This window comes from Haemaphysalis longicornis, unplaced genomic scaffold, assembly GCF_048455015.1.
Source record: "Haemaphysalis longicornis isolate Haplotype H1 unplaced genomic scaffold, Haemaphysalis longicornis Haplotype H1 scaffold_3, whole genome shotgun sequence".
NCBI classification, from domain to species: Eukaryota; Metazoa; Arthropoda; class Arachnida; order Ixodida; family Ixodidae; genus Haemaphysalis; species Haemaphysalis longicornis.
The window spans coordinates 234080629-234094837 of record NW_027526335.1 but is presented as its reverse complement, the minus strand read 5'-3'; the positions used below and the strand labels follow the sequence as shown (position 1 = coordinate 234094837).

Sequence of the window (14209 nt, the reverse complement as noted above, 5' to 3'; positions counted from 1 at the left end):
ATCTCGCCTGCTTTTTCTGCTTTGCCTCTTTCAGAGAAGCTGGCCTCAGCGGAAACGCCGTGACGCCGTTCATCCTGCAGAGAGTGGCGGAACGGACGGGAGGGGCGTCCTTGAGAGCCAGTATCCTTTTGAGAGGGTGTCAAGCCGTGACATGCTCTATATCCTCACTAGAACAAGCTGCTCTTGTAGAGATCGCTCTCGCTATGGCATTCGGTTGGCTAGAGTATACCGGCGCCGGTCCAGACTAAGCGATGCGTATAAATGAGCGTTAAGCAAAGAGACCACGTCAGCCATCAAAGCAAAGAGAGGCAACCATTGCTGCGCCAAGGACGGCCGTCTGGGTACTCCCGCATTCCAGAAATCTCTAATTTGGTTGGCTCTCATTGTTTCTCGCATAATTTGCCCTTGTTAGCATGTACTTACACGCGATTTCTCTAAGGGAGAAACTATTTTTATACAAAAAGACAAAGGTGTGCGCAAAACATTTGCCTGACTTTATTAAGAGAGCATTAGGCTCCTCAGTGAACGAACAAGACACCTTTCAAGAATCGCTGTGAATAAATTTGCATCGCCTGCGACGCGTTCCATTGCCCGTGCCTCAGAAATAAAATTTAAAAAAAATGTAGCGCGCGCTGCAACGTGTGGGCATGTACGTGTGGGCATGTACTGCGTGGTGGAACAAAGGAGCCTTCGGCGACGCGACATTCCGTCCCCAAGTAGGTACAAGCCCGGAATTTCCTGTGCGCACTCAGCCCCCTCTACTGGTTCACTTGGCATCCACCTTTTCGTCTTTTGAGCAATTCCTAACGACCTCAGCGGTTCGGCCTCGGTACCCCTAGCGTGTAGAATCGTCGTTTTTGAGCGAACGCCCTGGATTCCAGCCCCGACAATGTCAATTTGTTTTCCCAAAACCTGTGTTTTTTACCGCGACATGCTTTCTTTGGTCGATGGTCGATTCGGCACGTTCTTTCGTAGATAGGTATGGTTTGGTTACCTTGGTGTCGGTTTGGAGATGGGAAGTGGAATATCAACACGGAAGGTCCGACTTGTACCTATCTTGGGACGTAACATCGCACCGGCGACAGCGGCAGCGGTTGGGGTGCCACTCTCCTCGCACCAAACTTCGTACTCCAGCCTATTCGCTGTATCCTCGCCCAGGAGCGATGCAGTCACTAGGGGGGCCAGCGCACTCAGCGTGTTGCCGAACGCCTTGCGGTGTTCACTACGCAGCTCAGTGCAAAAGTACTTAGGTGGCCGCGAGATTTTGTTTTCTCACTTAATTCTGGCGGCTCAGTTTCTTAAAGCATTTAAATATTCGGCGGATTCGCTGGAAACCCGCATGCCTTTAGGTCATCAGATACGTGAAACCACTACAGTTCCGAACATGTAGATGATTCCCACAAGGCCATACACAGGGTGCGCAAGCATCAGTTCTCATAGATTGCATTTACCTTGACAGGCTATCTGGTGCCAAAGTCAGCCTCTTTTTTCCATAAGCATCTCGGGACACCTAAGCGCTCCTGATGAGTCCTGAATATGAAGAATGAAGTCCAATTGAACGCTGATGCCCGCTTCTCGGAGTTTCGCGTTTTCGAGTGCTGTGGCGGGCGATCTGCAGTGTGCTGCCGTGAGAGGCCTCCTTACGTAACGGACGAGGTAGCGGCCGCCTACCGCTGGCGATGTGTGGATGATTTGGACGCCGCAGCGGTATCTTCCAAAAAGAGCGGCATGGCTCATTCGTGGTTAGTGTTGGCCAGTATACCACTGCGGATATGTGCTGCTTTCTGGCGTGCAACACTATGTGTATACTGGGATTAACACGAAACACAAAAGGCGGTGTCTGGATCGAGTGACGTGCGACGGTACTTTATGATGATGACGATTGATGATAGTTATTGGTTTTCTCTTTGTAGCGGGGTGATGACATGTCATCTTACCAAAAAGGGCTAATATACCTATGTTTTATACTCTTCGTTTAATACTACCGCTGCTTAGGGCAGGCACAAAAAGCTTATTAGGCACAAAATACTTTTTTTTTCTGTTACAGGTGGTAACTGCCTTAGGTAATATTTCCCTGTGTGCTTTTCGTCCACCAGCATTCTAATCTTCTTTTCGTCGCCTCGACAGCCTTGAAGTTAACGCCCTCTGTGCTACTCTTAAATTCTAAGGCTTTTGGAAGCCAAATATTTCCCTCATGTAGATTTGGACGGATACCCCCACATTCTAACACTATGTGCCGCATAGTTTCTGTTTCGTTTCCGCAGACCACGCATACCTCATCATTTTTTGAATACTAGGCACTCTAATAGAGCGACGTCTACCGGCGTTTCGCCATAAAAGTGTCCCGTCTAGCACTACTTCGCTCTCCCTAACCTAACCTAACGTAATTCCTGACGGGTACCATAACTTAACAGAAAACAATCATTAGCAAACCTAAAACTAACCTGATGTCACGGTTGTGACTAAAACCCGTCTCGTCGGGAGGCATTTTGTTGCAGAAAGACAAGGACGCCGACCAAGGCTTCCGTGTAAGATCCGAAGCGCTAAATTTTCTTTGAAACTTGTGGTCGGCGTCCTTGCCTTTCCTCATATAAAACTAACCTAAGCCATAAAAATTATAATATAATCTAAAGATGCAAAAATAGAGGTGAAAAACACCGGACCCGCACCGCCATCCTTTTTATCAGGGAGCTAAGACGAAACTCCTACACCACAACGGCAGACGTCCTGTCCTGTGCCAGCGTATTTTTTTTTAATTCGGATGCCGTTGGAGGTCGTGCTAGGATCGGCTAGAGCGAGGAACTAGGGCGCCGTCGGATGGCATTGCAGACAGCGCAAACACAAAATCAGGGCTTAGCGGTGTCCAGTTCACCTGTGTTTGGTTTACCGCTAGGCAGGCCTAACGTTGAGCCTAAAGATGTGCGAAGCAACTTCAAGCTCATATTGCATCAAGCTCCGGGTACCTATTAACTTTTTGAGGTCTCAAAGCGGAGCATTAGGCGTTATGTCAGAAAAACTACCGGAAAGCGTGGGCCAATACACCCCTAGCCCCGGTTATTTCCATATCTAGGGGTGGCAACCCGCGCAGTCTTAAAAGCCGTTTTGCTCCTACAGACACCGGATACCGGCTTTTTTTCTCAATGGTACTCTAAATGCTTTCGCATGAAAAGTTATGTGGAAGTGACATCCCCCTAAAAATTACGGCGTTTCACGGTCCGAAGCTGCACCTGGGCTTCGATGCGCGCCGTTGACTGCTTGACACGGTTGGACACGGTAAATATAAACAGCACCTTTGCAGAAATGTATCCATCTTACGGCATTTCTGAATGACAGGTTATATGTATTCCCAGTAAGCTTTTCCTTCGCGGGTTGTGTAACGTGGAAGGATCTAGGCGTTCGATTTTCCTTGAATCTTTGCTCTCCCAGACGTCGCCCTCGTCAAGAATAACGCAGTCGTAGCAGCGGACATCGCAATTGCCTTGGCGATGCACGAAGGTGGCACGAAGCGTCGAAGCCTTTTTCAACCGTCGATGCCACGCCAGCCAGCAACACCGGTAGATAAATCTTGAGATTACATGTTATGATAATAATAACTTTTTTGCAAAATTTGTCGTGTTTCTCTTCCTGCTTAGATAATCGCTGACTAAATCAAATAACCGCATGACTCCTAGTCGCCGTGACCATGTGACCCTGTGTACTTCAAGAGAACGTGTTGCTGGGCGTGTTGGTTGAGGTCTACAAACATACTGAGCGGCGCAAATACACAACACACAAGAAAGAAGACACGGACGGGCGCTACGTCCATGTCTCCTTTCTTGTGTGTTGTGTATTTGCGCCGCTCAGTATGTTTGTTGACCCTGTGTAGTTGAGCCACTCCTAATTGAGTTTCAAGATATTCGCCAGGAATGCTGATATAAAACCATGCCAATCTTAGTGCTGCTCGTGTGGACGGCATTTGGAGGCGACACGCAAAGTAGACACCCTTAATGACGAAAGCACGCCCCTTCCGGAAATTATAAAGCTATTCAAGTAGCAACAGTATCCAGATATTTAAATAGCCGAAAGTAACCATTAGGCTCCCGTATGCCGTACTTCGCCTTACTGTAAAAAATATCAGTTCTTCCAGCCAACATCTGCAACAGGAGGTCTAAGCTGAAATCTCTCGTTGATTGCTGAAAAGCATTTAAGCAGAACAACACGTCAGGGAACGTCCCCTGTCTCTACAAGCACACGATGATACTTTTCAGTGTTTCTGATTTCGTCCTTTCTCTCGTAATAGTGCACACTTTTAAAATCTTGTCGGACCACCTTCGATTTCAAATACACTGCTTGTAGAAAAGGAGCATTCTTCTGGAATACAGTTTTAACACTTTTCCGGTAGTCCTCCGAACAAAACAAACTACATTGCTTTGACCGCTACAACTACGATATAACAGCGCCGAGCTTAACGTCTATTTCAAAAACAGTGAAATTTCGCCAAGGCGAACTCCAAGGGACGCCAGAAGTTCGCCTTATCAGAAGTAAGCCCCCAAACAAAAAATCGGCAATATACCCAGGTGCATGCAGATACCTTGTTTCAAGACGCTGAATGAAGTGCACTTACAATGGAGGAAAAAGACGAAAAAAAAAAACATTTATTTGAGTACGAAACTTGATAGAAGACTGTCTTCAAGTGCTGTCGCCTGGTTTTATCCAGTCCAGGCGGCGACGGAGAGCGTACACGCGCTACCTAGAGCGACAACGCAGCAGAGACAAAGAGGGAACTCCTCGCTTTCTCTGCGGTGATGCGATGAGACTTGCGACGCGAACCGACGTGAACTCATATGCCCCAGCTGAGAAACGGCATTGGCCAGGAGAGCTGCTACATTCATAAATAGGAAGTCTCCGTTGTCGCTACCTTTTATCTTTTCTTATTCCCGTAGTTTTGCCCATCTCTCCTCCAGCGCAGAGCGGCTGCACAAGTCCCCCTCGCCTTGTTTTTGTTTTTTTTCCTTCCGCTTGCTCCGGGGGTTTAAGGGTGGGAGAAGTGGTAGCTTCATCCGCGTCTTTTTTTCTCGCTCCCCTCCCCCCGTTCTCCGTGGCGCGAATTCGCTTCGCGTTGTGGTTTTCTTTTACTTTTTCTTTCCCTCTGATTGCGTGGAATGCACCGCCGCACCCCACCAAGACTGCCATTTTCGCTACATAGAATCGCCCGCAGTGGTCGTTCGTCTTACTCGAAGGGTACGTGCAAGGCTGTTCGTCTTAGCGGATTCCCTTCCTAGTGCGACAAGCTTTTCACTTCACTCGCGAATACCACTCGTACGTTCTACGTCCTTCTCTTCACGATGGACGGTACTTGTGATGTTAAGGCCGGTTCAACGCCGCAGCGGGCGTTGTTCCTAAATGAAAAGGCAGGTGATCAAGTACTAGTAGTAAAGAATTTTCTATAGTCCAGAGTTTGGCGGAATACCGTCTGGTCAGGTAAAAGCATGGTTGTGACGATGTTCCCATAAATGTTCAGTGGTGACGTCACTTGTCAACAGACCCGGAAAGCCTGAGAGAAGAAATGAATACAATCGAAAGAGACCTGCGACGGAATGGCTACCCAAAGCACTTTATCCGAAAAGAGGCAAAGAGGGCGACGAACCCGACTCCGCATCGATGTGAGCAGGCAGAAGCGTCCACAAGAAGCGCGCCAAAGCGTGCTGCGATTCCCTACGTCCCACATATCATTGAACCTCTCGCACGCATTTTCAAGAAACGCGGTGTGCACATCGCGCACGTGCCAACTAGCAAACTGCGTTCTGACCTCGTCAACGTAAAAGGCCCCCTCTCACGCTTCAAGTTTCCAGGGTGTTGTTTACAAGATTTCGTGCGCCGAATGCAAATCAGTGTACATTGGCGAAACGGGCAATCTTCAAAGAAGATTAATGCAGCGCTGGAACGACGTAATCAAGGGCCATGCAAGAACAAGCGCACTGGCGGAGCACTGTGAGAAAATGGGACACGTGGTCGACTAGGACGAGGCGAAAGTTCTGACAACCGAGCGCAATCTGTCTTCTCGATTGCTGCTCGAATCTCTCATCATTCAGACGACGGCCGACACTATCAACAGAACAGACGGCAATCTGCACCGTATCTATGCCACCTCATTGCGATGCCGTATGTCCAAAATATAGCTTCGTTTTCCACGCACATGCTCATTGTGATGAAGGTACCCGTAGGGGTACGGAAACGTCAAACCGCTTCTTTGACTTGGTCAGTGACCTACGTTTCATCGTCACAACCAGAATTTTCTATTCGGACAAAACAACAGGCAGAGCATGTGGACCGCCTGGCCGACCAGTGAACGTTTTCATGAAAGAGCGAAAGGAATGGAAACTAAATGGCATGATGCAGGAGTGAAGATTGTGCGGTGAATACGGTGAAGGGACTGCAACAGCGCGTCCCCTACAGTCAATGTAGAGTCCGTGGGCTGGACAAAAGAAAACACCACCGCCCCTGCGGGTGTGGCAGAGGCACCACCGATGGCCTTTATCGTTGGTGGCTGGTGTGGTTGGCGCGGCGCAGCCCAGGCAGGCTCGATGGAATAATCACAGAGGCTGGTCAAAAGTCAAACACGAGCACTGATTTCAGGAAGCGTTCGCTCTGTCAGGTCCACTGCTGCTGAAGTACAGGGTCTTGGTCGCGTGTTGGTACAACTACCGTCAAATTCGGCAGCCGCAGTTACGCCAAGTTACCGCGGAGTCGACGTCAGCCCGGCAGCCCTTTTCGCTTTTGGGTGCTTCTGGAAACGCCCACCTCGTCCTTTCTCCTTCGCCTTTCTGGTCAGCGACACTGCTGAACATGCTTGCCTGCCTTTTTTTCTGCAACTCGATTGTAAATGCTATGCGCACGTGTGCGGACGGACATTGTGCGGTCCTAAGGTGCTCCGCACCTAAAATGTGGGGGCTGTACATTACAAGCGTGCGAATTATAAACACGGCATACGCTTCGTTTGATAATCTCTATAGTACCACTTACGAGGTTATCTCGTGTAATATTACCGGGGTGGGCTGCTCTCTTATATGCTTTGCATGTCCTGTTTTGTTAGCGCATTCGGTGTTATGAGAGTGCAAGTGAACAGTAAACTTGATTACGTGAATTTTTGTACGTCTGTTACATATGATGTCGGTTTGAAACTGTGACGTTCTTCTGGCGCATTGTGCCGCTACTACCACTGGATGTCTACCTTTTAAGAGGTGCGTTCCCCATCGAGGTCGTCGTTGGCGTTTTGAATGTACCCCCGACATCATCTTTTTTTGCCATAGATATCTTGTACATTGTTTCTTTTAATATTGAGGTATGATTAACTACCATTTTTTGTGCGACTACAACGATCTACCGCCTTTCCCGTTTGCGTAAATAATCGGGATCGATTTATCATTATTAGATTCTAATTCATAAATTATTACTAATGTCAATAATATGGAGCAACATGACCAATGCGATGGCAGCTAAAGTGAACGGGCCTGTCGTCCCGCGTCTTCAAAATAGCTGGGCTTCTGTAAACTGACAGTCATAGGTATTTCGGCTTGCCACTGGGAAAGGATCTTCGTGGCTGCTGTAATATCGGGGGAAACACTATATGCATAGACAACCTACGCCCAATTGTTTTTTTAAACTTGCGTCAGAAATTCATGGAGCATGTCGTTATACAGGGACTTCAAAAATACCTCGAGAACACAGGTCGCATACCACACACAATGTTTGGATTCCGGCAAAAGCTCTCAACGCAGAATATAATAATAATAATAATAATAATAATAATAATAATAATAATAATAATACTAATAATAATCTTTATTGCCAACACAGAGAAGCATACAAAATAAGCGGGCCTGTCAAAGCCTATTAGACGGCTTGTGGGACTAGGCCCGGCAGGATCGGCTGAGGCGACAGAAATTATTACAGGATAGTGTTTACACAACACTAACAACATAAGTATAAATGCAGCAACAAATCAATATCTGGTGGGCACATGAGACTCTTGTTTTGAATACAATACAGCGGAATTTTGTCGCGACAAATGAAGACAGTTATACATGAAGAACTTATACAAATGAAGAACTTATACATGGTACACAGGCACAGGCAGCGGTACAGAATACATAATCTGAAAACAACAAACCCTCAGAATTTAATTAATATAAGTCAGACACCCCGAAGCAGAATCTTTAATTTCGATCTTGTAGTAGCCGTTAAAATTACATCGGACAATTCATTGAAGATTTTTGGAACATAAACACTGCGTGTGGAAGCACCGTAGCGTGTTGTATAACGGGGGACTATATAACGAGTTTCCTTTCGTGGTATCCTCGGAGCAATGTACTCTTTTTTAAAGTTAGAATTCCACATATGTTTTAGCACAACTGTTTGTTTAAATAAGGGGTCAAAAGAAGGAAAACCAAGCCCCCGAAAAATGTTTTCATGCAAAATAAGATCAGAACGGTAAGCCACACTTTTCAGAATATTTTTTAACAAAGTGTCTACTCTAGTCTTCCAATGTATAGAGCAAAAAGCGAATATTGTAATTCCATATCTAAGGGTACTGTATGCTAGAGCATGAACTATTAATGTTTTATACGATATGGAACCATAGATCTAATATTAAACAAAAGTCATGCGACACTCCTCAGTTTTCCACAAATATAGGACATGTGAGACTGCCACGACATATTACAATCAAAGTAAATACCATGATATTTATGAGAGTTGACATATTCCACAGGAGTACACCGACAATCCTTACAGTCCTCTCGATGCAAAAATACAGGAGCGTTAGTAGGCGAACACTTTAAAGGATTTCTGAAACATACCAGTTTTGTTTTTGTTGAGTTCACTCGCATTTTGTTTTGGGAAAACCAATTCATAGCCGCATAAATGTTTTTTTGTAAAGTACTTCTGGCGGATTCATATGATCTGTGTCTAGTGAGCAAAACTAAGTCATCCGCGTACTGGAAAACAATGCATTTATCAGTAATAGAAGCAAGGTCATTCATAAAAAGGTTGAAAAGCAACGGAGATAATATAGATCCTTGAGGGACCCCGGCCTGTAATACAATTCTTGTGCTCTGAGTACTCTTTTGTCCTACACTGACTATTTGCGAACGGTTAAGAAAGTAATTTTTTAAAACGGCACGATATGCTCCCCTAAAGCCCAGGCAGTGTAATTTTTTAAGCAGAAGGGTGTGATTGACTGTGTCAAATGCTTTGGATATGTCTATGAATAAAGCGCTGGTAAATAAATTATGTTCAAACGCCGAATATATCTCATCTGAGAACTCTTCTAAGAGTGGTATAGTGCCACGTCCTGCTATAAAACCAAACTGACGGTCAGATAAGATGCCAAACTTTTCTATGAAGGAGGTCATAGACTTCAGTAAGAATTTTTCTATTATCTGGGATAAGATCGGTAAGACTGAAATTGGCCTGTAGTTTTCAATGCAATCTCTTTTACCTTCTTTAAATCGTGGCTTAACTAAAGCAGTCTTTAGAGTGTCTGGGAAGACAGCCGAGTCTAAAAATCCGTTCAACATAAAAAGTAACAGCTCTGCCAATACCTCAAAGTGTTTTCTGAGCGTATGAAGTGTTATTCCGTCCACACCTGGCGGCTTATTCTGATGGAAGGAAAATATAATTGTTTTAAGTTCATGTGTGGATAGCCTTGGTAGGTAAGCAGAGGCAGCTATCGACCCCTTTAGGGAATTCTCCTCCTCCGTCCCCGATAAACCTGCGACAGACGAACTTGCAAAAAACGGTTAAATGATTCCGCTGTGTCGTTAGGGTGGCCAGAAAGCGAAGAAATCTCCTGTAATGTATTCGTATGCTTGCCCCTAATGTCGTTGATAAGCGCCCAGGTTTTCTTTGCATTTTTTGATGAAGCATTAAACTGACGGTGAAAGTATTGGCGTTTAGCTGTGCGTAATAAAGCTACCACTCGATTTCTCGCGGATCGAAATTCTGCGCGAAGTAGTTCATTTTTGGGGGCATGTTTACAGCGCTTCCATAAGTAATCTTTGAGTGCGACAGCACGGAGAATGTCTGAGTTCAACCAATTGTGCTCTCGCCTTCGTTTTTTTATAATAGTACGTTGAGACAATTGTTCGAAATGTTTAAGCTGTTCACAAAATTGATCATAGGCAGTTATAGGGGTGTTATTTGTAATTAAGGATGTCCAGTTAAAGCCACTAATAAGCTTATCCAACGCTGTATGATCCACTATTGTTATCACTTCATTAGATGGGTCATTACGCTCCGCAGATTTCTTCCCAGATCCGGGGGGATTTGCAGAGATGCGGCAGGCAACAAAATAATGGTCAGCCAGACGCTGATAATAATAATAATTATTATTATTATTAATAATAATCAATCAATCAATCAATCAATCGTATTTATTTACGTGCCCAGGAACAGCCAGAGGCCTGAGTGCTGGCGCACGGGTAGTTACATGAAAACAAAATACAAGAAACATATAGCAAGAAACAAACAAGCGACAAGACACACACAAATTGAAGTAGTGAAAATGACAGAAATAAAGCACAGGCGGAGCCTGGGTACAGGTAAAAAAATAAAAAAAGAAGATGCCTATGTTGCTCTGCCCGTCGTAAAGGCCACACGACAGGCAGAGCAACAAAGTTTGACAGTAATACAACAAAAACAACGGCAAGAGTGTAGAGACAAATGAAAAAACGAACAAATGACAGTAAACAGTTTCAAAAATAGGCAACTATCAGTTGGATAGACACAACCGCAGAGAAATCAAATTCCAGAAAAAAAGAACGACAGACATATCATAGGTGTTTAACATACTGTATTCAACAGCGTTGTACGGTGTTGACCGGTCCTTTTACATCTACGTAAAAGGACCGGTCAAGGAGATAGTTGGACAACAAGGCAACAAGGCTTGCATCAACACCGGACATAGTAAGCTTGTTAATTAATAATAATAATAATAATAATAATAATAATAATAATAATAATAATAATAATAATCAATCAATCAATCAATCAATCGTGTTTATTTACGTGCCCAGGAACAGCCAGAGGCCTGAGTGCTGGCGCACGGATAGTTATATGAAAACAAAATACAAGAAACATATTGCAAGAAACAAACAAGCGACAAGACACACACATATTGAAGTAGCGAAAATTACAAAAATAAAGCACAGGCGGAGCCTGGGTACAGGTAAAAAAGAAAAAAGAAGATGCCTTTGTGGCTCAGCTTATTGTAATGAATACACAACAAGCAGAGAACAAAGTTTGACAGTAAGACGACAAAAACAATGACAAGAGTATAGAGACAAATGATAAGACAAGCATGATAAGTAAACAGTTTCAAAAACAGGCAACTATATTGGTTAAACAGAACCGCAGAGAAACCAAATTTCAGCAATAAAAAAAAAGAAAAACGAACGACAGAGATATCATAGATGTTTAACATACTGTGTTCAACAGCGCAGTACGGTAAATTGTAAAGGAGCTTTGAAAGATGTCAAGGCGTTCAGAGAAGCGGTTGTAGCAATTCTGTATTCTGCGCACTGGAGAATGATTGGAGTTGCGCGCAGCGGTCAAGAAAGGGCGATGCGACTTGGTGGGCCTCTGTGGAACACTAAACTCTAAACAGTTAAGCAGGTCCGCGCAAGAAAGGTCACCATGAACAACTTTGTGAAGAAATGTAAGGTCAGCACGCATACGTCTGCAGGTCAACGAAGGAATGGAAGGAACTATGGGTAAGCCAGAATCAGGACCCGGACTGTGATTGTGATGACGGTGCTTAAATATGGATAAAAACTTCTTCTGCACACGTTCTATTAATTCACTACTAGATTTGGAGATGCCGTTCCAGGCAACAGAAGCATATTCTAACTGGGGGATACATATTGCATTGTATAGCATTAGAAATGGATCTGGAGAAGAGAATTCCTTTGTAATCCGACACACATTTCCAAGACTTCGGAGCGCTCGCCGGGTGATGAGCCTAATATGAGAAGAAAAAGAGAGGGTACTGTCGAAAAGAACTCCGAGGTCCCTAATCTCCTCAACCCTTTGCAAAGGAGCTCCCTCTATACTGTAGGAAAACAGTAGACGATGGGTTTTTCGGCTGTACGTGACAACCTTTGTTTTAGCTGGATTTAAAATTAGACAGTTTTTGCTGCACCAGACCGATAATTCCGACACATCCCTCTGCAAGGCACAGCAGTCCTGAAAACTGCTAATGTGCCTAAATAGTTTTACATCATCAGCATAGAGAAGAAATGAAGATTTTGTTAACACTGTTGACACATCATTGATAAAGATAGAAAACAATAGTGGACCCAGCACAGAACCCCGAGGTACACCACTGGTTGCAGTGTAAACACTAGACCTTTTGAAGTTTACGTCTACGTAAAAGGACCGGTCAAGGAGATAGTTGGACAACAAGGCAACAAGGCTTGCATCAACACCGGACATAGTAAGCTTGTTAATTAATAATTTATGGTTCACTACATCAAACGCCTTACTGAGGTCAAAATAGATAACATCCAACTGGCCGTTTTCACAAACCGCAGCCGAAGCCTGAGTCATGAAGCTTGCAAGATTTGTAACCGTCGATCGACCCGAGAAAAAGCCGTGCTGATTTGGTATCAGAACGTTCTTGACGCAGGCAGCAAGAACGTTGTGCAGAGCTGACTCAAAGAGTTTTGAGGCGACACAAAGGAGTGAGATTGGGCGATAGTTGGTAACGGCTGACTTATCACCAGACTTAAATATTGGAAGAATTCGAGCAATCTTCCATGCACGAGGAAAATTGCCGAAAAGTAAACAGTTATTATAAATGGAAGTTAAGACAGGAACAAAAATGTTGCCGTAAACCTTCATGAGGGCTGCTGGAATTCCGTCTGCACCACAGGAAAATGACGGTTTCATCCGTTTAAGGCTATCATTGACAAGTTTTTCATCGAACATAAGTGTACTAAAATTAGACATATTATTAAACGATAGGCGTTCGTCGTGACCATCTGGCAGTTGAAAGACAGAATGAAAGTACTGAGCAAAGCTAGTGGCGACATCCTCAACCTGTTCCCCATCAGAATTAAGCAGGCTAATGTGTTCTTTAGACTCCTTATAACGACCGCGTACATACCTCCAGAAGTCAGCCGGTTTCTGAGACGCAGAAGCCTCTAACGACTCTATATAGAGCTGGTGGTCACGCCGGTAGAGGCTTTTACAAAGTGAGCGATACCGACTAAACTCCGCTTTCCACTTGTCAAGCCCAGAACGCTTGGCCTTTTTGTGGGCGCTGTCCTTAAGTTTAAGCGAACTTCGAAGTTCTTTAGAGAACCAATGGGGAAATTTGGAATGAACAGTCATATAACAAGGGATGTACTTTTCCATGCCACTCCTGACAATTTCGGTAAAACGTCGAACCTGTTCGTCAACATCATTGACATCAAAAACACTACACCATTCAGCAGATGAATAAAAGTGATAGAGCCCAACGTTATCTCCACGCTTGTAAGCATATCGCGGGACTGCACAATCGTCAACACCACCATAGCAATGCTGGGCAGCGACAGAGACAGAGACAATAAGAGGGGGGTGAAACTTGTCGGGGTGTACAAGAGATATTTCGGAGGCACACACTTGTACGTTTTTCAAGTTCGAGAAGCACACATCTAGGACATTACCACAGAAGTTTTCTATGTGGCAGAACTGCTGCAAGGAGGTGAATGATTGAAAATCTAATAACATGGTGCATTTCTGCGCTGCATAATGGTTTTTATGCTGAAATGAAAGACTGTTCCAGTGAATACCTGGGGTGTTGAAGTCCCCAAGTATAATTAGCTTATGGTTGGAGTGTGAATTGGAAACATTTTCAATAGATGTGAGCTTTAGATTATATTCAGCAGGTAAAATATCCGGGGTTATATAGAATGCACCGATGAGCAGCTTCTCGCCCCTCTTGAGGCCTACCTCAAGCCAGACTGATTCCTCAGTCTCGAGGTCTGCACGCCGCACGCATTGCACTGAGCGATCGATGGCAATGAGAACACCGCCACCCTTTTGCTTGGGCCCAGTTAACTTTCTGTCACTTCTAAAAATTTCATAGGTCGGAGGAAAATAGTCGGAAGATGAGATATCATCGCAAAGCCAAGTTTCAGTAATAACAATAGTAAAAAATTTGGAGCACACAACATTTCTAAGAAAT

At 44.6% G+C, this 14209-nt stretch overlaps 1 protein-coding gene across 2 annotated transcripts in view; it reads left to right on the top strand.

Annotated features, from left to right (window-relative positions):
* LOC144176057 (pseudouridine-5'-phosphate glycosidase-like) overlaps window positions 1-14209 on the top strand; it is a 307408-nt gene that overhangs the window by 155811 nt on the left and 137388 nt on the right. For both annotated transcript variants that reach the window (XM_077705179.1, XM_077705180.1), the window contains exons 10-11: window positions 35-120; window positions 3427-3554. In XM_077705179.1, coding sequence (XP_077561305.1) covers window positions 35-120; window positions 3427-3554 — 214 coding nt within the window. The remainder of the gene's footprint in view (window positions 1-34; window positions 121-3426; window positions 3555-14209) is intronic.